This window comes from Mirounga angustirostris, unplaced genomic scaffold (assembly GCF_029215605.1).
Source record: "Mirounga angustirostris isolate CCGP_5_RB_7025 unplaced genomic scaffold, mMirAng1.0.hap1 SCAF_15, whole genome shotgun sequence".
NCBI lineage: Eukaryota > Metazoa > Chordata > Mammalia > Carnivora > Phocidae > Mirounga > Mirounga angustirostris.
This window is the reverse complement of record NW_026991723.1, coordinates 60,706,513-60,731,058: the sequence shown is the minus strand read 5'-3', so window position 1 is coordinate 60,731,058 and position 24,546 is coordinate 60,706,513. Positions and strand designations below refer to the sequence as shown.

At 49.2% G+C, this 24,546-nt stretch overlaps 2 protein-coding genes across 6 annotated transcripts in view; both read right to left on the bottom strand.

The window, feature by feature from the left end:
• CCDC180 (coiled-coil domain containing 180) overlaps window positions 1-8,498 on the bottom strand; it is a 72,737-nt gene extending 64,239 nt beyond the window's left edge. Inside the window, exons 1-6 of one of the 3 annotated variants that reach the window (XM_064580034.1) lie at window positions 8,161-8,498; window positions 7,490-7,562; window positions 4,304-4,399; window positions 3,034-3,081; window positions 2,671-2,766; window positions 955-1,145 (exon numbers count right to left, since the gene is read on the bottom strand). In XM_064580034.1, coding sequence (XP_064436104.1) covers window positions 955-1,145; window positions 2,671-2,766; window positions 3,034-3,081; window positions 4,304-4,399; window positions 7,490-7,492 — 434 coding nt within the window. In that variant the 5' untranslated portion in view covers window positions 7,493-7,562; window positions 8,161-8,498. Of the gene's footprint in view, window positions 1-954; window positions 1,146-2,670; window positions 2,767-3,011; window positions 3,082-3,331; window positions 3,554-4,303; window positions 4,400-7,489; window positions 7,563-8,160 lie in introns of those variants that run through there. The other 2 variants (XM_064580035.1, XM_064580036.1) reach the window with 2 other exon arrangements.
• A 3,482-nt stretch (window positions 8,499-11,980) lies between these two features.
• The window catches only part of LOC123849807 (stimulated by retinoic acid gene 6 protein-like), a 62,764-nt gene continuing 50,198 nt past the window's right edge, over window positions 11,981-24,546 (bottom strand). For all 3 annotated transcript variants that reach the window (XM_045882730.3, XM_045882728.3, XM_045882729.3), the window contains 8 exons: window positions 23,606-23,681; window positions 19,985-20,066; window positions 19,617-19,665; window positions 19,042-19,159; window positions 17,862-17,981; window positions 16,471-16,634; window positions 15,569-15,715; window positions 11,981-14,868 (listed from right to left, as the gene is read on the bottom strand). In XM_045882730.3, coding sequence (XP_045738686.1) covers window positions 14,720-14,868; window positions 15,569-15,715; window positions 16,471-16,634; window positions 17,862-17,981; window positions 19,042-19,159; window positions 19,617-19,665; window positions 19,985-20,066; window positions 23,606-23,681 — 905 coding nt within the window. In that variant the 3' untranslated portion in view covers window positions 11,981-14,719. The remainder of the gene's footprint in view (window positions 14,869-15,568; window positions 15,716-16,470; window positions 16,635-17,861; window positions 17,982-19,041; window positions 19,160-19,616; window positions 19,666-19,984; window positions 20,067-23,605; window positions 23,682-24,546) is intronic.

The window sequence follows — 24,546 nt, the reverse complement described above, 5'->3', positions numbered from 1 at the left end:
AATAAAATCTTAAAAAAAAAGAAAGAAAGAAAGAAGGAAAAAAGAAAAAGAAGCCTCAGGGGAGATTTCCCTGGGAAAAGTCAAAGATAGGTTGGGGCAGAGCCCTTTACCCAGCGTTGGGTCAATCTCTGCCCGAAAGCAGGTGAAAGGGAAAACAAGGGTAGGTTGAGAAAGGCTGACTTCCCCTTCAGAGTCCCAGACCAGAGAAGGGTTTGTGGCTTGTGTTGAGCTTGCAGAGCCAAGGGACGCTCAGCTCCTGCTACATTCTCCCCGGCGCCCCGGTGAGGTAGATGCAGCCTCTCCTTGTCCCTTTCTTTCCTTTTTCCCTGCTTGAGGAGTCTGAGCTCAGGGAGCTGAAATGGCATACTCCCCACATTCCGCACACAGCAGCCAGAAGGCCTTCAAAAGGCAAATCAGTCGCTCACTTCAGTAGTCCAAAATCCTGACTGTGGTCAGCAGGCCTCTCCTAGCCTCATCTCCCGCCCCTTTCCCCCAGGCCCACTGACTTCTTTGGCCTTCTGGAGGGGACCAAGCCCTTCCTGCCTCAGAGCCTTGCCCCATGCATCCCTCCCCTCATCCTCTGGTCGCAGGTGCAGCCCTTCATCTGGGGCTTTCCTGACTTCTGCACCACCGCTCATCCTCTGGGTCAGAGTCTTCCCACCTTTGGGGGGACTTGCTTATTTATTTACTATCAAGGCTTCAAGTTCTGGGAGGGTGGGATCCCAAACCCAGTACCTGGCCCTAGGAACTCAATCAATCACTATTGGGGGGGGGTGGAGGGGGAAAGGAAGGAAGGGAGCAGCACAGAGTCCTGCAAAGTACCTCTTTCAGAGGAGGTACCTGGGACTTCATTCCTACCTGGCACTCATTTTGTGTGAGATCTGTCTGAGTTTTTGAAGACTCTGACATATCACGCCCAGTGTGTGGCAGTGCGGTGGGGACCGCAGGACCTACCTGTAGAGAACAGGGTTTTCTGTGACCCAGTCATTGGGTAGGCTGTGTGCCCACTTCTGCTGCCGGGCAGACATCATCTCTCCTTCAGGAATATCCGTCTTCTTCATCAAGGGCTTCCTGCCATTCTTGGGGGTCATAGACCTGTCCAAGGCACGCTTCCTGGAGGCTACCAGAGAGCGGACCAGCTGTGCCTGAATCCACAAAAGATCCCAGTGGGGGGTCAGAGCTGCAGGCTCCCCAGCACCCTGGCCTGACCCTGCAGTCTTATAAGGTCACGGGGGAACTTGCCAGCAGGAAGGCACATTGCAGGGAGGCCCAGCATCTTTTGTAATCACAAGGAATTAGAAAAATGGGCCTGTCCAATTATAGAGGACTGGTTGAGTAAACTCGGTATGTCCCTTCAATGGAATGTTAGGCATTTATTGAGAATGAGACTTACAAAGGATTTTTTTTTTTTTTTTTTTTAAGATTTTATCCATTTACGGGGCGCCTGAGTGGCTCAGTTGGTTAAGCGACTGCCTTCAGCTCCGGTCATGATCCTGGAGTCCCTGGATCGAGTCCCGCATCGGGCTCCCTGCTTGGCGAGGAGCCTGCTTCTCCTTCTAACCCTCCCCCCTCTCATGTACTCTCTCTCTCTCTCTCTCATTCTCGCTCTCTCAAATAAATAAATAAATCTTAAAAAAAAAAAGATTTTATCCATTTACTTGACACAGAGAGACACAGCAAGCGAGGCAACACAAGCAGGGGGAGTGGGAGAGGGAGAAGCAGGCTTCCTGCGGAGCAGGGAGCCCAATGCGGGGCTCGATCCCACGACCCTGGGACCATGACCTGAGCTGAAGGCAGATGCTTAACGACTGAGCCACCCAGGCGCCCCGACTTACAAAGGATTTTTTATGACACAGGGAAACGCTTATGATAGACCATAAACATATCAATAAAAAGCATAAATTAAAAATTATAACCAAAATTATACAATAGGATCTCAAAATTTTAAACTCATAGAAAAATGACCCGGAGAAAGTGTGCTAACTGTTAAGAATGGTGTGTTGCTTCCAGGCAGCTGGATCATGTGAGTCATTTGTTTCTTTGGTTTCCTTATACTTGTATAATTTCCAAGCCTTCTACAGAGAGCATTATTCAGAGCTCAAAGTAGGAACGAAAATCCCTTTTAAATAAGCAGTACAGTAAGATATTGTTCTTGTCTGTGTTTTTTATAGACATCAAGGCAATTCCAGCAACCTATATGGTTGTCAAGAGGGTATTACTTTAATACATGATGGGAAGTCCAAGATTAACAACTAGGCAGTACATGAATGTCCCTTGACATGGGGAAGGTCCGTGTGATACCATTAACAGGGAAAAAGCAGGTTTCAAGACACTGGTATAGAATCAAGCCCATTTTTAAATTGAAAAAATTAGAAATCCTTTTGTGCATAGAAAAAGGTCCCAAGACATCCATTGGTTAATTCTGGCTATTTCTGAATAATTTAAGTTTGAATTAAATTTAATTAAGTTAAAATTTTAATGTAAATTTTTTAATTTTTAAGAATAGACATTCCAATTTTGTATTCCTATGTTTTAAGAACCAATAAGAATTATTTTTAAAATCGAAGGAATTTCAAAGCCTTATTTCATTGGATTTCCAGGCAAAAAAGCCTTCAGAGGGAGGGAAGTTTGGGGAGGAGAGGGAAGGGGGTGACAGAGGGACAGACCTACCTCAGCCTCGAAGATCTGCTGGTAGAGTTTCCCGCTGGGAACCTGGGTCACCTTCCCCACTGAGGACATCTTGGCTTGACCGCCGGCTGAACGACCCTGTTGGGAATTCATTGTCCAGGAATCCTGTCTGGGGTTTGGTCTCCATTCCGACCGAGGTTGAGAAACTGATGCCTGCACCCCCAGGACAAGTCCTCCGCCTAGGACAAGGCCCACCCAGGCAACGCCCACCCCCACCCCCACCCTCCTGCTCTGAGAGAAAGCATGGGGCTCGTCTCAGGCATCAGGGTTTTCATTTTAAACAAAAAAGAGGAGAGGGGCAAAGAAGCAAAAAGGAAACAAACCTCAGGCAAGAATAGAACTCACAGAGAAGGCTGGCTCTTCCAGCCAAGCAGGGTGCAAATCCGAAAGGGACTTGAGGGGGTAAAGAATAATAATAAATGGTTATTGTTTTGTGTTTCACCCTCCCAAGCTCTCCTGGGAAAGTCAACGTGCCCAAGGTGTCAGTTCAGATTTCAAGCTGGCCTTGAACCCCCAACCTGGAGCTGAACATGGTTCAAGGACCCGTGACTACCCCCTCCGCTACTCCCGGCCTCGAGTGGACAGAGAGGGGGTAGTGGAGGGAGGAGCAGGCTGACTCTGGCAAGGCTAATTAGGCACCTACTGTATGCGGAGAAGACGCAGCAGGCTCCTCTCGTGCCACCAGCCCCGCCAGCCTACAGAGGAGAGGGTGGTGGGGGCAGTCCCCGGCCCTCCCCTCTAAGCCCGGGCGATGGAGGTAGGCCCGGCGCCCCACCTGCAAGAAGGCACCACCACTCAAGTCAGCCAGGGCCCTTCCAGGCTCCACTGCAACGGGACGCGCTTGGTCTCCAGGGCAACGCGAGGGGCGGGAGCCCCGCTAGCCCCGCCCCCACTTCCTGTCGGAGGTGGGAGGTGGGAGGTGGGAGGAGATAGCCCGGAGCGCCCCACCCGCAGCAGTGAAACTGTTAGGAACCCATTCCCTCCCTGCCAGTGCAAGGGGGCGCCTCGGGGCTGTCAGGGGCGTCCAGAGCCGCGCACTAATTGTTCTGAAAACTGAAGGAGACAGATGTAACTCCGAGCCATGGTAGTCAAGAAAATCCATCCCCTCTTCTTTGCTTGGTTAAAACCAACCTCTGCGGGCAATATCAACACAGTGCTTGGCTCTAAGTAGGAAGTTGAACGCGTCTCTAAAGAAGACCATCTCTTTCTCAGATTACATGGTTGAAGGGCTCCGAATTGAGGCCTCAGGCTTGTATGGAATTATGATGAAAAGACTATTTTCTGGGACTCTGAGTTCCATTCATCCTCCCACCACTGCCACATAACCCTCCTAAAACACCGCTCAGACCTGCCCTCTCTCCGGCTCAGAAGTACCCGCCCCCCCCCGCCCCCGCCACTGCCCCGCCAACTCTGCCGCCCCTGCCAAACCCAACTCACAGTCCTAGATGACCACAGAGGCCCCCGCGTCTGGTTCCCACCTTGCCCCTCCCTGCTTCAGCAAGCTCTCCACTCTTCCTGCCTATGCCCCCTGCCCCCTCAGCCTGCTCCTCTTTCTTCACACCTCCCAGAGCCTGCCAGCCTTCCACTACCAGGGACAAGGGTCCCAGCCACTCACGTTCCTCACCCCCTGTCCACTCTCCTCTCTCTGGGTGTGCTTGTATGTTGGTTGCCGGCAAAGACAGGAGTGCAGAACATCCAGAGTAGGTGTTTCCTGAAGGACAGGTATGTCTCACTAATTTTGATTCAGCTTCACTTGCCCCTCACACAGTGTCTTGCACGTGATTCAGACACAGTGAATGCTCCCTGGGTAAATGCACGACTACCTGGAATGTCCTGGTCTGACCCTCCTAGAGTTTGTCTCTTTCCCACACAGCCAGCCAGAGTCCCGCGTGGCCAGACCTGACACTGAGGTTATCACTGAACCTGACTTGAGGGTTTCCTATATTTTGTGAGGTACCCAACTCCCCAGAAAATCCCTCCCCTCGGCAGAGATCTCTGTTCCAGTTGCTAGTAAATGCACCCTTGTACAACTTCCTACAACAAGTGATCATTCCATCCAGACTAGTTTCAGAAGTTAAGAAACAGTGAATAGAAAACCCTTTTATTCCCCTTCTTTGGCACTGGGTTTTATTAACAAGGTGAAATATTGTAACAGAAGGTTGGACTAATTTTAGCAGGAAAGAGAAAAAAGTGTAGATAATGAGGGAAGGGGTGAAAAACACAGTAAAAACTAGGAAATGTGGGAGCATCTGGATGGCTCAGTCCGTTAAACATCCGACTCTTGATTTTGGCTGGGGTCATGATCTCAGGGTCGTGGAATCGAGCCCTGTGTTGGGCTCCGAGATGGGCATGGAGCCTGCTTAGGATTCTCTCTCTCCCTCTCCCCCCACCCACCCACCCCTAAAATAGGAAATTTTAGAAATTTAGGAATTAGGAATGATTTGCAGTCATCCATACTCTGTCTTGTCCCAGGACCCCCTGTTGGCTTGGCCCTTGCACATCAGAAACAGTGTTTTCCCTGTCCAGATGTTGCCTAGATTCTAGTTTCTGGCATATCTATAATCTGGGGGTTATTTTTTTACATATATGGATATAAATATGTAGGCATGGATATATCATGTACAGTGTTTTGTTCTGACACACTTATTGTAGAAAATAGAAAAATATTCCAGGGAGAATGTAAAAATAACCCATAGTCTTACCACTGAGAATTTACCTCCCTTAACTCCTGAGTCTGGGCCTTTGGGTTTGAGTTTGGATTAAACATGGGAATTTGTGTTTGGCTTTTGAATGCCATTTGCATTGCCCTTCCAACTCTGCAATGTGATATCCAGAAGATTAACCAGCCAGAGGTCACCTGGTTAGTCCCTGTCCCATGTTAGAGGTGGACAGGAGGCGAGAGACAGGGAATGGTCCTTAGTGGAGCCAAGTCTTTGGACTCTATTTCTATACCTTACCATCATATCTTCCTCCTCAGTCTTCACCTTGAAAATATCTTTCTTTTCTTTTAAGATTTTATTTTTAAACAATCTCTATACCCAACATGGGGCTCAAACTCACAACCCTGAGATCAAGAGTCACACGCTCTACTGACTGATTCAGCCATGCACACCAAAAATGTCTCTTGAGTAGAGTCTCATCTTTTCCTTCCTCTTCCACTGGTCATTGTCCATCTTCTCCACAGTCCACAGAATGAAGACCAACAAGGACCAACAAGAGCTAATATTTATTGAGAGGATTTAATTCCCTTAATAACTATACTCAGGGTAGCATAATAAGCCTATTTTACAGATGAAGAAACTGAAGCTCAGAGAGTGAATAACTTGGCCAAGATCTCCAAGATAGGAAGTGGCTAGATCCAGGATATGAATAGAGGTCATGTAATTCCAGAGTGTTGAATGAAATGCTATGCCACCTGGCCTTGGTACTAACCAGAAAAAAATTCTGGATCAAACTGATTGGATTTGCATGTGGAAGCATAGCATACATACCAAAAAGTATAAGGGTATACAGTTTAATAAACTACCCAAAAGGAACACACCTGGCAACCAGTACCCCCAAGAAATAGAACATTACCAACTCTCCAGGAGCCCCTTCATCTACCCATCCCAAGTCACTGCCCTCTCTTCCCCAAGGATAACAAATATTCTAACTTCTGAATTAGTTTTGCTTGTTTCTGAACTTCATTTAAATGGAATCATACAGAACATACTCCTTTATGTCAGACTTCTTTCATTATGTTTGTAAAGTTTCAAACATTTTTGGATGTGGCTGTAAGTTCATTTTTACTTCTGTATAGCATCCCATCATTTTAAAAATGCCCCGTTTTATTTATCTTTTCTATTATTGATGCACATTTGGTTTGTTTCTAGTTTAGAAAACTACCAAATCAGGATGCTCTGACCATTCTTTAGCATGGTGAACATATGTAGGCATTTCTGCTGGGTATTTACCAGACAGTGGAATTTTGGGGTCAAAGAATATGTGTAAGTCCATCTTTAGCAGACACTACCACAGTTTTTGAAAGTGGTTGTGTGCATTTACACCTCAGCAGTGTATAAAGTTCCAGTTGCTCCACATCCTCATTGACATTTGGCCTTGTCAGTGTTTTTTATTTTAGCCATTCTGGTGTATGTGTAGCAGTGTTTCATTGTGGTTTTAATTTGAATTTTCCTGGTGAGTAATGATGTCGTGTAAACTTTTATATACTTTTTGGCCATTTGGTTGTATTTCTGTGAAATATCTGGTCAAATCTTTTGCCCATTTTTTCTGGTGGATTTTGTCTTATTAATTCATAGGAGTCAATTACATATCCTATCTGATGCTTTTTCCCAGATAAATATATGACAAGTGCTTATTCCCATTCTGTTCTAGCCTTCTAACTCTCTGGAAGGTAAAGAGAAATTCTTAATCAGGTCCAATTTATTAATTTTTGTCTTTATAGTTAGTGTAGTTTATGTCCTAAGAAATCTTTGCCTGCCCCCAGGTCATGAAAATATTCTCCTAAATTATCTACTACAAATGTTACTGTTTTAAGCTTACACATTTAGATTTAAAACCCACCTGGCATTGATTTTGTTTATGATAGGGGGAGGGTAGGAGTCAAGATTAATTTCGCTCCCATATGGATAACCAATGACCCTGGGCCATTTACTGAGAAGACCATGTTCTCTCCATTGTTCTGTGTGTTTCTTTTGTCATACACAAAATGTTCATAAGTATGGGTCTCGCCGGACTCTGTCTATTGTTCCTTGCACTATTATAGCTGCCCTGATTACTGTTGCTGTATACTAAGGCTTACCATCTGGTAGTGTAAGCCCTCCAAGTTGGATCTTCTTTAAGACTCTCTTGACTATTCTTGGCCACTTGTATTTCTATGGAAAATTGGAAAGCATATAGTTAATGTCCACCAGATATCTGCTGACATACTTTTACTGTGGCTGTATGAATCTATATATCAGTTTGGGGAGAAATGACATCTTAATGATACATAGCAAAACAAGCAAACACACACACAAAAAACAAAAACACCACCAAACTGACCAAAAAAATCCTAATAAAAGAAAGAAATGATAAACTGGGAAGAAATATTTGCAATTCATATTACAAAGGGGCTCACATCCCTCATACCTAAAGAGTTCCTAGAAATCGATAAGAAAAAGAACAGACACACTATGGGAAATTTGGCAAAAGACATGAATCCACAGTTCATAGAAAAAGAAATATAAACAGCCTTAAATATATGAAAATAGGCTCAGGCTTAGTAACACTGTGAAGTTTAAAAGTTTGACAATACATTCTAAAGCTAAAGGGGGAAAATAGAAAAGTAATTCTTTCCTCCCCAGGGTCTCCAGGCCCACCAGGTCCAGCACCCTGCGGACCCACCTGATTGCATGGGGGGGGGCGCCCATGGCGCCCCAGAGGACTTGGAGAGCTCAGAGGTGGCAGGTGGAGGGATTACAAAGAATTCACCTGAGCAGAGCCGTTGGTCCAGTGAGCAGGTGTGCACGGTGAGGCAGGGTCAGCTATAGAAAGCAGAGCTTCCCCTCACAGCTCATTCTCCCCCCTTTTCCAGGAGAGCTGGATCCTCAGGAACTTCTCACTGCATGCCATTCGCTGTCTGAAGAAGACATGGGGAGAAGTTTCCAGGTGGGGGCCTCTCTCCATAGGAGAAGGGTGGATGAGGAATCTCCCACAGGGCTGGCATTGCCCCTTCTTTCAGCTGGGACTTTCTGGGAGGCAGCCAACCTTGGGGACAGGGATTGAGCTGGGAGTGGAGCCTCTAAGCCTCACTGGAACCTTAGGCCACCAGTTCTGCTTCAGGAATCCGTTCCATTCAACGTCAGAGATTGGGCTGAGCCAAACTGACATCTTCAAGTGTTCACTTTATAGCAACAAATTCTATGTCCAATTGGAACCAAAACCAGTCAAAAATAATGCTGCTCAGGGGCGCCTGGGTGGTTTAGTCATTAAGCAATTGCCTTTGGCTCAGATCATGGTCCCAAGGTCCTGGGATCAAGCCCTGCATCAGGCTCCCTGCTCGGCGGGAAGCCTGCTTCTCCCTCTCCCACTCCCCCCTGCTTGTGTTCCCTCTCTCACTGTGTCTCTGTCAAATAAATAAATAAAATCTTTAAAAAAAAAAAGTAATGATGCTTGGAAGAAATGAGAATGGAGCCCCAGCATGAAGACAAGTATGAAGTCTCCCCTCCCCAGGCCCATGGAGCCCTTTGAGCTCAGAGGAAACCAGTGGAAACCCTCATCCAGATAGTTTTGATCTTTTGGGTTCTCAAATAAAAATCATTGACACTCACACCCTTCCCATCTTTCCCCCAATTTTCCCTCCTTCTTTTCTTTCTCTTCCCCTTAGGAAGAGCTCCCGAAAATTTCAAAAGCTTTGTGGCAAAGACAACGCACTGGGCAGGTGGAGTGGAGGCTGGAGGTCTAGAATGACAGAAGGAGGTGGGGAGGGGGACCAGGCAGGGTGTGGTATTATTTCTCACTTGAAGTATCTGAAAAATTCCAGTCTTGCCTACATTAACAGAAAGAAGGAGCTGTTTGGTCTAGAGCAGGGGGGGCACTCTGCAGGGCAGAAGGCCTGGTCACGGGACAGAGTGGGGGCAGCTGAGCTGTTCCAGGAGGGGTTGCTGAGCTGGCAGAATTACCAGGTGTGTCAGGCTTCCATGCTGGTCCATCCTGCTGGCACTCAGCTTCTTCCAGGCTATTGGGGGGTCGGTGGGGTTTCTTTCTTCCCTAAATAAGCCCAGCCTGTCCTCGGGAAGCCAGGCCCCTGTTGCTCCTCCAGGATTCACTCCATCTCCACGAGGAGGGCACCCTACCTGCGCCAGGGTGGGAGCTGCTGGGGAATGCCATGGGCCAGGTGCTCAAATGGCTGCCTAGGCTTGGGTGCAGATGGCCGGACCAGGGACAGAGAGGTGTGCATTCTGTGACTTCCTACTTTGCCCCTCAAGCATCACTGCCAATCAGTCACAGTCAGGAATCTCATCTGGGTGTCCAGTTGACCATGATATATGTCCCAGATACCTTCTAAGAGTCTGGGGGGACTGATGGCTTCTTAGTGGATCCTTCCTGAATGGAAGTAAGAAGCTTCAAAAAGAGGAAGCAAGGTGTTCCCACCCTGTGCCCTGGTCACTCCCTCCCCTGTCAGTCAGAGATGGCACCTCAGCAGCCCCCTTCTGAGTGGATGAAGGAAGACTGCTGTGCAGGACAATGTCCTGAGGGGTACCTTGGAGAGGTGAAGACTTTGGCATGGCCACAGGCCCAGCCTGGGTGGCAGAAACTCCGGTGGGCTTGGGCAGGCAGGGACCACTCAGCCAGGCTCCCAAGACCCCTGTCCCTCTTTATCCATGGCTCGGCCGGGCTGGGGGCCTGGACTCACATTGAGAGCCCAAAGGGCAGGACTCTGGTCAGTGGCGGGGCCAGGCTGGGGCAAGGGCAGCTAGGGCGCAGCCTCTCCTCTGTAGGCCTCTGAGCAAATCACTGCCTCTCTTTGGGGGCTCTGTCTCCTCATCTGGAAAATGGAAAGTAATGATCCTGTGGTGCAGGCCTCACAGGACAGGGTTGTGATAAGACTGAAGGGAGGGAATGTGCTAGGGTGTGAGAGGAGAACAATGATGATAGTAATATGATACTGAGTCCTTGGAGACCCTGTGAGGTAGGTGGAGCTCTCCTCACACTCTTCAGATGAGGAAACAGGCCCAGGGAGGCCAGGCCACAGGCCCAAGGCCACATATTGGGTGAGTATTGGAGCCAGGATTGTTCTAGAATCAGAGCACACTAGAAGACAGAGTAGCACTAGTAGCAATGGACTTAGGTCAGTTGTCCAGGGTGTGAGGTTAGGGAACCTTGGGAGAAATGGGGTGAGGGGACAATGGCCTCACTGACCTTGTCCTTGACCCTGGCAGGAGAGGATCTCCAAGTTGGCCACCTTGGAGATGACCCCCCAGGAAGCCCAGAGGAGGCAATGGCAGGTGAGGATGCCTGTGGGGAAGGGGCCCCAGGGTCAGCGGAGAGGGGAGCTCTTCCCTCCTAAACAAAGGCCTCCACACCAAGAGGGGAGGGGCTTTCCCCCTGCAGCTCTGCCCCCCATTGCCACAGTGCCAGAAATCCCCCATTAGAAGTGACCAGGACCTGGGGCCACATACCCTGGGATTGCCAGAAGCAGGCCCTGGGAGGTGATTAGCAGGAGTCTGGTGTTCTTGAAGGGCGACAGGAGAAGAACTGAGGGAGATGCACATGGGAACCCTGGGGTAGAGGCCGAGGGTGAGGAGTTTTCAGGGGACGGTCCCTGAGGGCACCTGAGAGCCAGAGCTCATCCCCACTCCCACCCCGAAGGCACAGGGTGTGTTCTTCGCCTTCCTTGGCATGTTCCTCACTGCCCTGGGGATGCTGGACCCTGCAATGCAAGATTATCTGGAGGTGAGAGAAACCTGGGGCAGGGGAGTAGGGTTTGGGAGAAGAGAGCCCCCTACTGAGTCCTGAGGTCACAGCAGCTGGCAGGCATCTCCGGAGTTGGGGTGTCATGCTCCTCTTAGGGATGACTGAATGGAGGCACCACATAAGCTGCATGTCCTGGTTCCCCGAGCTGCCAGACTGCAAAGCTGCAGGAGTGGGACTCAGCCTCTCCTTCAGGAGATGCCCAAGGAGGGGAGAGAGATGTCAGGTTCCTCCAAGCCAGGCAACACAGAAGTGGCTGGGCAGTCACTACCTGCCTGAGACCTTAGTCTCCCTGTCTGTCATCAGAGTGGGTTGTGCTAGCCTGTCCCTGAGCTTCAGCTCTCAAGTCCCCCGTTGTCTGGAGCCCAGAGCCTGGCCTGGGTCCCAGTCCTACTTTCTGTGCATGCCCTGCCCCCTGGAGGGCCTCGGTGGTAGTACAACATGAGAAGGGGTGGGGAAGGGAGGCTAGTTATGGGCTGGGGGCCTCTTTCTGATGGACCCTGGCTGTCTGCCTCCCAGGGGAATCCCAGATCAACCTCCAGAAAAGGAATGGGGTGAACATCTGTGGCAGTCACTGCAGGAGGAGCACTGCGGGGGGTAGGGGAATCAGAGCCCCCCCACCCCGCCCCCAGGCAGGACATACCTGGGAGTTTGATAACAGAGAAGTGGGAAACCCATCAATTTGGTGGGTGGGATAAGTCCAACTTCCCGAGGAGGAGTTATTTACACCCATCTCTGAGAATAGGTAGGACCTGGAGGGAACTGGAGGGTTTCCATGTGTACAAAGACCCAGGACTGGCCTCCTGGCTCTCTCCTCCCCCCACAATGCCCTGCTCAGGCACTGTCTGCATCTGTCCTTCCCTCTGGCCCCAGGAATACAAAGTAATGAGGGAGATCCAGCTGCTCCACATGGCTGCAAATCATCACGACCTTGAGCCTGAGGAGCAGGCTGAGGCCGGATTCCAGGATACGGAGTGGCTCAGGGAGGATGAGAGGTGAGCCCAGGGAGTAGTTGAGTAAGAGCGGATACAGACTCTCCCTGGTGGCTGGTCCAGAGAGTCTTTGGCCAGGACTCTCCCGGCTGACCAAAGCCTCACTGCATGGTGACCGCTGGGACAACTGGACTCCGGCTGCTGGGCAGGCACTGGGAGGGACACCGGAGGTGTGGCTCCTGGTGGGCTCCTGGGTGCCACTCCGTCCTGTAGCTATGCTTGGTCCTGCCATGGGAGCGCCAGTCCTGTTTGGCCAGCAGAACATTCAAGGCCAAAAAGAACTGGCCATCAAGAAGCTCAGGGCTGAGTGTGTGTCCAGGCTTGGCAGTAGCTGAACCCTCGGCCTGAAGGTAAAACTGCAGACTAAGCATAGTCCTGGGGAGTGAAATTCCAGCTCCACCACTGACCAGTCCTGCGTCTGGGACTTGTAGTTGCATCAGCACTAAGTAGAGGAATAAATGTCAAGCGATCAAACCTTGCACATGGGAAGGGCAAGACCAGAGGAAGATAATTTGCAAATGGACGAAGTCCCAAGACTTTCCAGCCTCAGTCTCCCTCTAGGGGCTCTGTGTGTCCTCTTGACCTATGTTAGAATCCTCCTGGGAGCCTTGCCCATGACCCCCATGCTCCTTTTCCTACTTGCTTCTTGTGCAGGGCAAAGATTTGTGAGGTCCCTTTCAAGGGAACAGCTGGGCCTTGTTCCACAAACATTTACGTTACTATGCACGAGGATCTCCAGCTTTCCTGCACCTCCTCATACAATTCTTTTTAAGACAGACATTTCCTAGAGGCCCTAGCCTGAGAGATCACGGATGGCTTCTGCTTTGCCAGGCTTAGGGTCCATCTACTTAGCCATGGGCAGACCCCTACACTCTCCCTTGCTGGCCAAGATGACTTCTGGGGCAGAGTCTACTAGTAGGTCTAGAAGCAAATAGGGCTGGTGAGTGTAGGTCCCAAGGAAAATCAGCCATGATTTGCAAGGCAACTAGCTGAGGGGAGACCATCCTTGGCTCCTTTCTCCCAGCTGAGAGCATCCTGAGAGGTAAACAGACATTAATCAGATCACCACAAAGTATCAACATTGCAAATAAAAATAACTGATATTTATTGAGTGTAGGACGTAGCAGGTACTAGCTTCTGGGCTTCCTGGGGGGTCATCTCCAAGGTGGCCAACTTGGAGATCCTCTCCTGCCAGGGTCAAGGACAAGGTCAGTGAGGCCATTGTCCCCTCACCCCATTTCTCCCAAGGTTCCCTAACCTCACACCCTGGACAACTGACCTAAGTCCGCTGTGTATTAGCTCATTTTATCCTCAAAATAATTTGGGGTGTTGTAGGCATTACCCTTTTTATTTGTAAGGAAAAAACAGCACAGAAAGACAGAGTCATTTAGCTGGTATCCCGTAGCTACAAGTGGTAGTGCGGGGACCCCAACACTCTAGTCCCAGTTGTCTCAGTTTCTGAAAGCAGAATGACAAAGTTTGGAGGTTGCAAAGGTTAAATTAAAAGAGATAAGTCTGGCAAACACATCTAGCCACAGGACTAGGTTTACAGTAGATGCTCAATAATGATTACTGAATTTCAGTGGCTCTGGGATTTGTGAGGTGGATGGGGAATTTCCTCACCCTGTTGGTAGGTCCTCCTGGCACCGCACAGGCTTCACGAGTGACTCTGGTCACTTTGCATGAGTCCCGAGCCATCAGGGACCTTATGCGTGGGTGTGAAGACTCAGGGTAAGTACTGGGCTCTCTGCACAAAGAGAAATGTCCAGGCTTCCCAGCCTGGCATCTGGGCCTCCATGGGTGGTCTAAACAGCCCCCAATACCCTGCCCTGCAAATACCAGAGGCCTCTCCTCCTCAAACATGCCTGAGGCTCTCCTGCTCCCACACCTTTGCTCTTGGCCCCAACTAGAATGCCTGCCCACTCCCATCTCTGCCTCCACAGATAGGCAGCCTTCCCAGGGGATACCCTCCTTGTCAGATCTGTAGATCTTCTTTGTGACCAAGGCCCAGATCAGTTCTGATCTGCTCCTCATCCCAGCGGCAATGGCAGGGACAGCCCAACGTGTGCATGCTCACCCTACCAGATTAGCGGCTGGGGACATGGATGTCCTTCTCTCCCACCACCAGAAGGCCTGGAAAGGGGGAAGCAACAAGGATCCCGTTGGATTAAAGCCATACTTTCTTCCAGACAAAAACTATGTCTAACAGTTAAGCTCTCCTGGTGTACATTTTACCACCTTCTTCAGTGACGCGAAGTTCTATCCTGTGGTCAAACTAAGTGCTTGTCCACACCGAACTCCCCAATGCTACCTCCTAACCATGGATAGTGGAAATTGTTATTGAGAAAAGATTGTTCAACAGAAATTCTTTTTAGTTCTTGATCTTTTTACCAAGGGAGTGGATTATTAGACCTGAGACTTCATGGTTCAGCTCAGGTGCCATCCCATGAGCGCCCGGTGCTGTGTGCAGTAGACGGGAACTGCGTCCCCTCTCACACTGCAGGGGACAGCAGCTGGGTAGCCTGGGCCTTGTCACAGGGGCAGTCGTCCTGGAATGGCCTTGTAGCTGTGTTGGGAGGTTACCGTCAGCTGTCTGAGCATGTCAACAGGATCTGGGTAAAGTCCTGGGAGCCATGACCTGATCTTGATTTTCTGAGCATGACTAGTCTGGGATTGTTGACCAGGGTGTGTAACAGGAACCACCTTGTCCTGGACCTCATTGAGATTCGGGAACCTAGAAGTGAACCAGAGCAGACAGATTTGGGGGATGGGGCAGCTTGTCTCTATCCTCAGAAGCTCTAGGAGAAGCAGACTGGTAGGTGTGAGGTGCAGGAGAAGGAGCTGGACCGGGACTTCTGGGGACATGAGGGCGGCGGGAGGGATCTGAGTTTGTCCCAGAGCCAGATGTCTGCAGTTGGGAACAGTGATGAACATAGTCCAGACTGGTGCTCACAAGATATGGCTAATTGGTGGGCTTCCCAGCAGAAGGCAGAACAGAGTAATAAGGGTGGGAGGGGTGGAGTAGACAGTACAGATCCTTGAAGGGGCAGGAGATGGTAGCCAGAAGAGCCTGTGGTAAGCAAAACCAAGCCCCATCTTGGAGGGCATCTGGCCTGGAGCCTGGGATATGGGTGGGGTCTCAAACAAAGGGACTGGAGGACTCAGCAGAACTAGAGCTCATTTCTGGGAACATGGGGGGGAGCCACATGTTCCATTTAGAAGGACAAGGACACCACGCCTCAGGGGTCCCCTGGCCAGGTTGGCTGTGGACTAAGCCTCCTGCTCTCCTTGGTAGAAGGTTCCCCAGGGCACGGAGTATGGAGGAAGGGGGGCAGGGAAGGGGGAAGCTGGGACATCTCAAGGCTCCCAGAGAAGCCTTAGGGTCCTTGTTGCCTATTGTCCAAGCTCAGCATAGGTTCAGACAGGAGGCTTACCTGCTGCCTGATTTAGGTACCAGTATTTGATGGCCCGCTGCAGCCTCCTCTCCCTTTGCCCTGTGATCAGGATGTTACAAAAGCTGACGAGCACAGGGTTGGTATGATAATGATCCACATAGAGCATTCCAATCCAGGCACTGAACCCTGAAACGCAGAAGGCAAGTCAGGCCAGGCAGCATGCCCTCTGTCCCAGGACGCTCGAGCCTGTGCTTTGGATGACGTAACTGTTGTGCCACTTTGTTCCTAAACGGTGCCCCTGTTATCACTGAGAATCTAGAAAATTAGGTATGAAGAGCAAGAAGGTTCTCAAGATGGCATTCTAATCCATCCCTTTTGCGGAGACCTTGAAGCAGAAAGTGGGAGGAGCGCTGTGCTCATACAGAGAGGCTGCCAGGCGTACAAGGAATGGGTGAGTGAATGAATGGACACAGGTCAGAAAGAAAACCCAAACGATTTTTGCTTTACAGGAACGGCTTGATTTGGGAGTCTTTCTTAACTGAACAGACCATTTTCTTAACTAAGTTTCCAGCTAATGACACCAATAATTCTGAGATGTGTTCTTTCTCAACATTTTCAGAGCTGTGCATTCATAAATTAATTACCTTCTAACTGTTCAGATGGAATTCTAGTACTTCTTACTGCTCTCCACAATACCTCGAAGGTCTGTCAAACATGCAGCCATTTACTAGCCTGAATTGTCTTCTGACCATTAGGCTGAATGTTTTTTTTCTGCTCAGCGTTATAGCCTCCATGAGAAGCTGAGCTCTGAGCAGAAGGAGGAGTGTGAAGTCCAGGCCTCTGGTATCCGACCGGCAAGCAGCTTCCAGAAAGCTGCCAGACCAGCCCCGCCACCCCCCATCCCTGACTCAATGTGCAGCCACCAAGGACCAGCCACTCACCCATGTCCGCCCCCTCATAGCCATTCTGCATGATGGTCCTGTCGATGCGTGCGATCAGCCACGTGCCCAGGATGCAGCTGATGAGCAGCCTGGAGAGACAGGCGCCCAGGCCCAGCAGCACGTTGTAGAAGAACAGAAAGTAGTTGAAGTTGTGGAACACTTTCCTGCAAACAGAAGCAGGCAGAGGGGCAGCACCCTTTCAGGAGGAGGAGGTGGCTAGGCAGGCTGGCTCCGGGCCCCATCCTGCAGCTCCCATCTCCTAGCCCTGTGACCTTGATGGTCCCCGCCACACAGCAGTGGTATGGGACTGGCTCAGATACAGTGCAGAAGGTGCTGAACCCAGCACAGCGGGATTGTCAGCGGTGGCTGTGATGTTTCATGGGATCCCTGGGTTTTGAGGTTTCCTATACGACAAGAAATCTCATGTGGCTACAGCTGGCTTTGTGGTTACAGCAGAGGCTGTGGCTTTCCCACTGTCTGTTGTCACAATGACCTGCCCGCCGCTGGAACTGCTCCAAGTCCTCCAAAGGAAACTTCCCAGATGACCACTGGATTGTGTGGTTTCCTGTTGCCTATGGGTGGGATGAGGCCCAAACTCGGCATCCTGGACTTCTGGGCCATCCCTGAGACGGGCCTTTCTGGGGCCGTCACTCTGTGCCCCCTCCCTGCCCCTCACCATCCAAGGCGACTACATGGCCACCATATTGGATTCTCACTGTTCTCTCAAGACGTCTTGCCCTTTCTCGGCTGCCTGCCTCCATCTGTGCCCTGAGGGCTGCCGACCACACCCTCTCCTCAGCGAGACCTGCAGGACAGCCAACCGAGCTCAGCTCAAACGTCCCACCTGCAGCTGAATGAACCATTCCTGCCTCTTTCTCCATTACCCGCCTTGCTCTTGTGAGGCTGTCACCCCCTCTGGAGTTGACTGTCGCCATGTGTCTGCCGGCCCCTGTGGACCGTGAGCTGCCGCAAGCAGGTCAGGTAGGGGTAGCTCTGTATCCTTAATGCCCGCGTTGTTTCCTCCCTGAGTGAAGGGCTTTGAATGAGTGAACTACAAAGGAAAACCTCGGACCAGGCACTATTGTTCTAAGTTCATATTTTAACACACTTTATGCTCCGAATACCTCTCTGAGGTGAGCAATTATTTGTAAAATGAGGAAACTGCAGTTCGTGGGTGTTCAGGAATGTCACATATGGTCCCACAGCCCATAAGGGGTGGAGGCAGGATCTGGACCCAGGCAGTTCGGCTCCAGAGCCCACTCCCAGACCACGGCCCCTCGCCCTCTCAGCGAGGGTACGGTCCTCCCAGGAACCTGCCAAGGGGGAAGAGGAAGGAACGAGGGGCTGCTGAAGCCAAAGCCTCTAATCCCCATTCTCTTCGTTACCCTTACCTGTTGTTGAGAGCCAAAGGTTTCTGCCTGTCAGCCGCGCTCATCTTTGGCTGTAGGAAGAAGGTGGCGGCGATCCACACCTGCAGGATCATGAGACCCAGGACGATGGATAGGGTGAGGCTGAAACACAGGGAGAGACGGTCCTGAGGGGGCCTTGTCCAAGCCCTTCTCCAATGCCCAGGGACAGAGAGGACAGAGACGGGACAGCCTGCTGGGACAACAGTAGCTTTGGCTCTGTGCTTTATGCCTCCAGAGTATTCTCACACCCACTGTCTGATGAGAAAATGGAGGCTCACGAAGGGCAGATGACTTTCTCAAAGCCACACAGTCAGGTTTTTTGACTCTAGACCAGGACTCCAGGATTTAATTATATGTGGCAGCTGAGCTGTGTGTTTAACAGCATGGAAATCAAAGAAAAGCATGGAGCAAGAGTTCATGAAGGCCCTGAGAGTGGACGGGCAGGCTCTGCCCAGCCTCCCACGTGGCTCTAGGGGAGGATGGAACCAAGGAGCTCAGAGCAGGGAGTTCTCAGAGAGGGCCACATGCTGGGTCTGCATCCCCCAAGCGGCCGTGTGGGCAGCAGTTAAATGGGGCCTTGGCTTCAGATTGCTAGCTCCCAACCCTGCCCCTTCCCCTCCTTGGACAAATTGGTGAGCCCTCAGTGCCTCTGTTTCCTTGTCTGAAAAACGGGCCTCAATACGAGACCCAACCTTCCAAGGGTTCTCAAGAGAAAAGATGCATAGTGAATTCTCAGTAATGTCGGCCTTCACTTTTATCTTCCATATGGGTAAACTGAGACTCAGAGAAGCAATTTACCCAAGGTCACACATCTTCTCTAGAATCTAAGCTCAGATTTCCTTTCTCCTTCTACTATACTGCCCTGACTCCCACGTCACCTCCCCACACTTCAATCTTCCCAGCTATAAAATGGACACATGTGTATCCCCCACAGACACAACTGTGAGCACCCCACTGAACAGCAAGAATGGAAACATTTTGTCAACTGTAAGGTTCCCACTGTGATGAGTTGCTCTTTTGGCCCATCCCTGGGTCAGAACTGAGAGTGTGGGTCCAGGAATTAGTGAGATCTCAACAGGGAAGGGGCATTTTGAACAGCAGCTTTGAGGGTCTGCCAGCTCCTAGGCCCCGGGCAGTGACAGGGAGCCCACCCAGCACTTACGTCCCGATGCCCAGTCCTTGGAGCATCTCCAGGCCCTGGTTGTGGATGACAGGCAGCACCAGGCTGTACATGATCAGCATGCCACACAGGCTCTGCACCACGTGGATGATGAGGTAGCCTGTGGGCCAAGGGAACCCAGGGTCACTCGAGGCCCTTCATGACCCGGTCATACATGTCCCTCCCTGAGGTCCCCCCTCTATCCTCCTCCCACCAAAGGTCCTGGCATTTTTGCTTGTGCTGTTTCTTCTGCCTGGCATGACCATCCTCCTGCTGCCTTCTGTTCGCCCTGCCAGATGCGATTCAAACGTCAGCCCCACTAGAAAGCATTCGTGTCCTGCCCTGGGTGTGGAGAGTCACTTCCTCCTCTCTGTCACCACTGCCTTTAGCATTTTTAGCCCACGGGCTTAGGACAGGAGGTAACGATAGCTATGTGAGTGTGGGATTCTCCCTCCCTCCCGAAGGAGAGAGAACAAGGGCTGCTTTGCCTTGCCTCTCTTCTCTCTACGCACAGCCAGGACTCCGCGGGCGCCCAAGGAATGGGTGTTGAATTGAATAGGTCACGTGAGGACACTTACCCCACAGAATGTAGGCTATTTGCCAGCCAGAGTACCTTGCAATGGCCACCTGGGATTTAAAAAGAAAAAGGGGTCTCAGAGGGGAGAAAACACCGATCACCTCTAACACATGGGTCCAGCATCCCCGCCTCATCTGAGGTTCACCCACCAACACACCAAAGTGGGTGTCATGATTGTCATCATTTCACAGATGACGAAACCAAGGGCCAGGTGGGTCACCCAGCAACAGAGCATACTAGAAATGAGGCCTATGGACTCCCCATCCAGGGCTCTTCCTCCCCCAGGCTGCTACCCCGTCCCAGCTGCAGGAGAGCAGGATTTAGCCAATCACTTAGTCTCAGAACAGAGAGAGGCCTCAGAGGACTTACCACACTCTCTGCCGAGGAAGGATTATGGAACTTCAAAGGGAGGAAGTGTTTATTTCCTGCCCACAACCTCTTCATGTGCTTTCTAGAGAAAAAGTGGGAAATCAGGAATGTTCATAACCACGGCTCCTTATGTACTTAGAGCTCAACAGATATAGACAGAAAAGCCTGTGGAGGGAGATGGTGGCTGGCTCGGCTTCCCTATATTGACCACAGCTCGTGGGACGGTTCTCATTAGCCTTAAAAATATTTTCAAAATACTTTTAAATTGAGATGTAATTGACACATAACATTATATTAGTTTCAGGCATACAACATAATGATTTGATATATATGTATATTGCAAAACGGTCACCACTATGAGTCTGGTTAATATCCATCATCTTGCACAGTTACAAGCTTTTTTTCTTGCAATGAGAGCTTTTAAGATCTATATTCCCCAATTTTTAAATATGCAGTTCAGTACTATTGCGAGAGTCACCATGCTGTATTTACATCCCCATGACATTTATTTTATAACTGGAAGCTCATGCCTTTTGACTCCCTTCACCCACACCCGCCTCCGACAACCTCAAATCTGTTCTTTGTATCCGTTAGCTTGTTTTTTGTTTTGTTTTGTTTTAGATTCCACATATAAGTGAGATCATACAGTATTTGTCTTTCTCTGTCGGACTTACTTCACTAAGCATAACATCTTTTAAGGTCCATCCATGTTCTGCAAATGGCAAGATTTCATTTGTTTTTATGGCTGAATAGTATTTCACTGTGTGTGTGTGTGTGTGTGTGTATCACATCTTCTTTGCCCCTTCATCCATCAATGGACTCGTAGGTTATTTTCATATCTTGAATATTGTAAATAACATGGCAATAAACATGGGGGTGCAAACATTTTTTCGAAATAGTGTTTTTGTTTTCTTCTCATAAATACCCAGAAATGAAGTTGCTGGATCATAGGATAGTTCTATTTTTACTTTTTTGAGGAAGTTCCATACTGTTTTCCATAGTGGCTGCACAATTTACATCCCCAGCAACAGTGCATGAAGGTTTCTTTTTCTCCACATCCTCGCCCACACTGGTTACTTCTTGTGGTTTGGGTACTAGTCATTCAAACAGATGTGAGGTGATGCCTCATTGTGGTCTTAACATGGTCATACATTTCCCTGATGATTTAAAAATCTTAATATAGTTTGAAAAAGTAGTATGTAGTTACCTAGTCTTGATGGTGGCTGAATGTGATAGTTGAGACTCTGCTTGTGGCTTTTATTTTCTTCAATTTGCTCTATTTTCTTATTCTGTGATGAATATGTATTACTTATGTAATAATATTTCAAAACAGGTAATAATGGAAAACCATTTTTAATGATAGATCCACCTTATTGCAACATAAATGAAACTGAAAAAGGGACCACGGCCCCTCATGCTCCCAGCACCTGCACAAACCTCTGCATGCCTTCCCCACGTGCTGGTCTCGGCCTGGCCCTTTGCACAAAAGATTAGGTCAGCGATGGTTATGTTCATGGTCCACATTCACATGTGTCTTGCTTTTTCCCCCACATTCTATCTCCAGCATTTTTCAGGATGTTTTGCAATTTTATGACCACTAAATGGGGAAGACTTAGTATGAAATAAAGAATGTCAATATCCTATTGATAGCTTGTATATTTATTATATGATGAAATGATGGTTTGAGGTTATGTTGGGCTAAATTAAATATATTATTAAATTATTCTCACCTCCTTTTTTAACTTTTTACTCGTGTCTATTAGGAAATTCAAAATTGCGCCTGTGATTTTCACTGTTTCAGCTCGGCAGCACTGGAATAGAGCATATGCTACCAGGAATGCAAACACACCAACAACATATGTGTGCACGAGGCACAGACAATTTCTGGGAAGATACGGAAAATGAATAATGTTTAGCTCTGGGGCAACAAATTGGGGCCTGAATGGGAGGAAGACTTTACACTAAATATTTTTATAACTTTTTTTTTTAAAGAGGCTGCACATAGATAGGAATAATTCTTTTTTTTTTTTTTAAAGATCTCATTTATTTATTTGAGACAGAGAGAATGAGAGAGAGAGCACATGAGAGGGGGGAGGGTCAGAGGGAGAAGCAGACTCCCCGCAGAGCAGGGAGCCCGATGCGGGACTCGATCCTGGGACTCCAGGATCATGACCTGAGCCGAAGGCAGTCGCCTAACCAACTGAGCCACCCAGGTGCCCTAGATAGGAATAATTCTAAGAAAAATAAAAATACTAGCACAGTGCTAGTGCCGTCCAGTTGTAGGGGTTTCTTATCCACTTTTTCCTTTGCTCCATGGTCCTGTAAAGCAGACAGGGCAGGGATCATCGGTCCTCAGTGACAGGTATGGGAGGGAGGGGCCAGCCTGGACAAGGATAAGGCCTCCCTGCCACAGGCACCTTCTCTTCCCTGTGCCCTCCCCCCATGTCAATGCAGCCAGCTCTAAAAGGTGATTGTTACTGGTTGTGGTCCAGTGTCTCACTGATCATCTCCCAGGCACTTGCAGTCCACTGAAGGAAGGAGCAGGTATATCCCCACATCAAGGGGGGCAGGGGAGAGCAGTGGTGTCCAGTCCACCCAGAGGGTCCAGGGACAGGAAAGCAGAGAGAAGGAGCAAGCTAGGGCTGTGATGGAGAGCTGGGGCCTCTTTGCACCAGGAGAGTCCTTATTTGGATGCCATCTGCAAGAGACCCACCCTTCGGGCAGCCAGATGGGGAGGGTATAAAGGCAGGATGCTTCGGAGGGGTAGGAGATGGCCCTGGGCCTCCTGTGACTGCATGTGAGTTAGAGACACAGAGAGAGATTGAGAGACAGACAGACAGAGGAGGGAGGGCAGATACCTAAAATTCAACTGCTATCTGCAGTGAAATGCTCACTACATACTGAAGTCCATCCCCTCCTCCCGCTCTGCTCTTCTAGAGACTGATGCACCCAGTGCCCTTGACCTAATCTCCTTTGATAACTCCTAGAGCCGGATGCACCTGCTGGGAACCCAGTGTGGTTAGTCCTGGAGAGCAGGGCAGGTCTGACCCCTAACAGAGATGCCGAGTGTACAAGAAGCAAAAGGCCTCTCAGGGCAGAAGACATGGCCAACTGCTAATGGCGTGGGTGAGTTATTTTGTTAAGTCTCAGCCTTCTCAGCTGTAAAAACAGAGATGAAAGTGCCTCTCAGGGTTGTGGTGAAAATCAAAAGATTCTTTTTTAAAAAATATTGATTTATTTGAGAAAGAGAGAGCATGCGTGCCAGGGGAGGGGCAGAGGGAGAGGGAGAAGGAAAGAAGCAGACTCCCCGCCGAGCGGGGCTCAGTCCCAGGACCCTGGGATCATGACCTGGGCCAAAACCAAGAGGTGGCTCCTTAATCAACTGAGATCCCCAGGCTCCCCTAGAAATCAAAAGATTCTAAGCACAATGTCAAGCTTATAGTAGAAGCTCAAATCAATTAGTTTTTGGGTTCGGGGTTTTCTGTTTTACAGCCAATAGATGTGGCTCTTCCCGGATGGCACATACATTCACGGTTCCAATTTGGGCACTGCTGTCCCCACTCAGGAATTTTTAGAAAATTCTGGCTGAAGACAAAGCAATGATGCCCAGAGCCCTCTCACCTGTAACAGGCCAGTATGTGGAACAGATAGCTCACACACGTGAGGGAGGCGGACAAGATGGTCACCAGCCAGACTCCTGAAATAGAAGAAGTCACAGGAGAGGCCTGAGAAGATGAGCCAGGAACAGTGTTTTCAAACTGCGGATGCTCACATCAGAAAGGGCTGGGCAAATACATTTTACTTCCTTTAACATATTTCTTGTGTAATTAAAAGTTTTGCTTCTATTTCTGTCTCATTTCAGACACACACATCCTTGCTATACTTTACTTCTTGCACAAGCCTCTCCTTGGACATTAAGATTTTCCATTTACAGTGAGTAACAGGTAGAGAAAATGAGGGCGTATACACATGTAGTTACCTTCCGTCCTCGTAAAACGATTAATTTGCAACCCCCAGTAAAGAACAACCATGCGTAAGAATAACTGGAATCAAGAGGTCTTGACTATTCTTTCATCCCTCTTTTGGCAAGTTTTTAATATGTTGTATCTAATCTGCTTTCACGTGATCCTGTGTGCTTCTGAGAAAGGGAGGGAGAAACAGGGAAGGGGGATGATGTGTACGTATAAAAGCTTCTGGACAAGCTGTTTATCAGTTGGTCCACAAAAACCATTTTAAAAAAATCCAACACCTCTTCATAATTAAAAACACTCCATAGTGTAGAAACAGAAGACAACTTCCTCAACCTGATAAAAAGCATCTGCAAAAAACCCATAGCTAACATCATGCTTAACAGCAAAAGACTGATTGCTTTCCCCCTAAGCTCAGGAATAAGGAAATCAATGTCCACTCTTGCCAATTCTATCCAACATTGTACTGGAGGGTCTAGCCAGGGAAATTAGGCAAGAAAATGCAGCCAGGCTGCAAAGGAAGAAATAAAACTACCTCTGTTCATCAGTGACATGTTCTTATATTTAAAAATTTCTAAGGAACAGCAACAACAA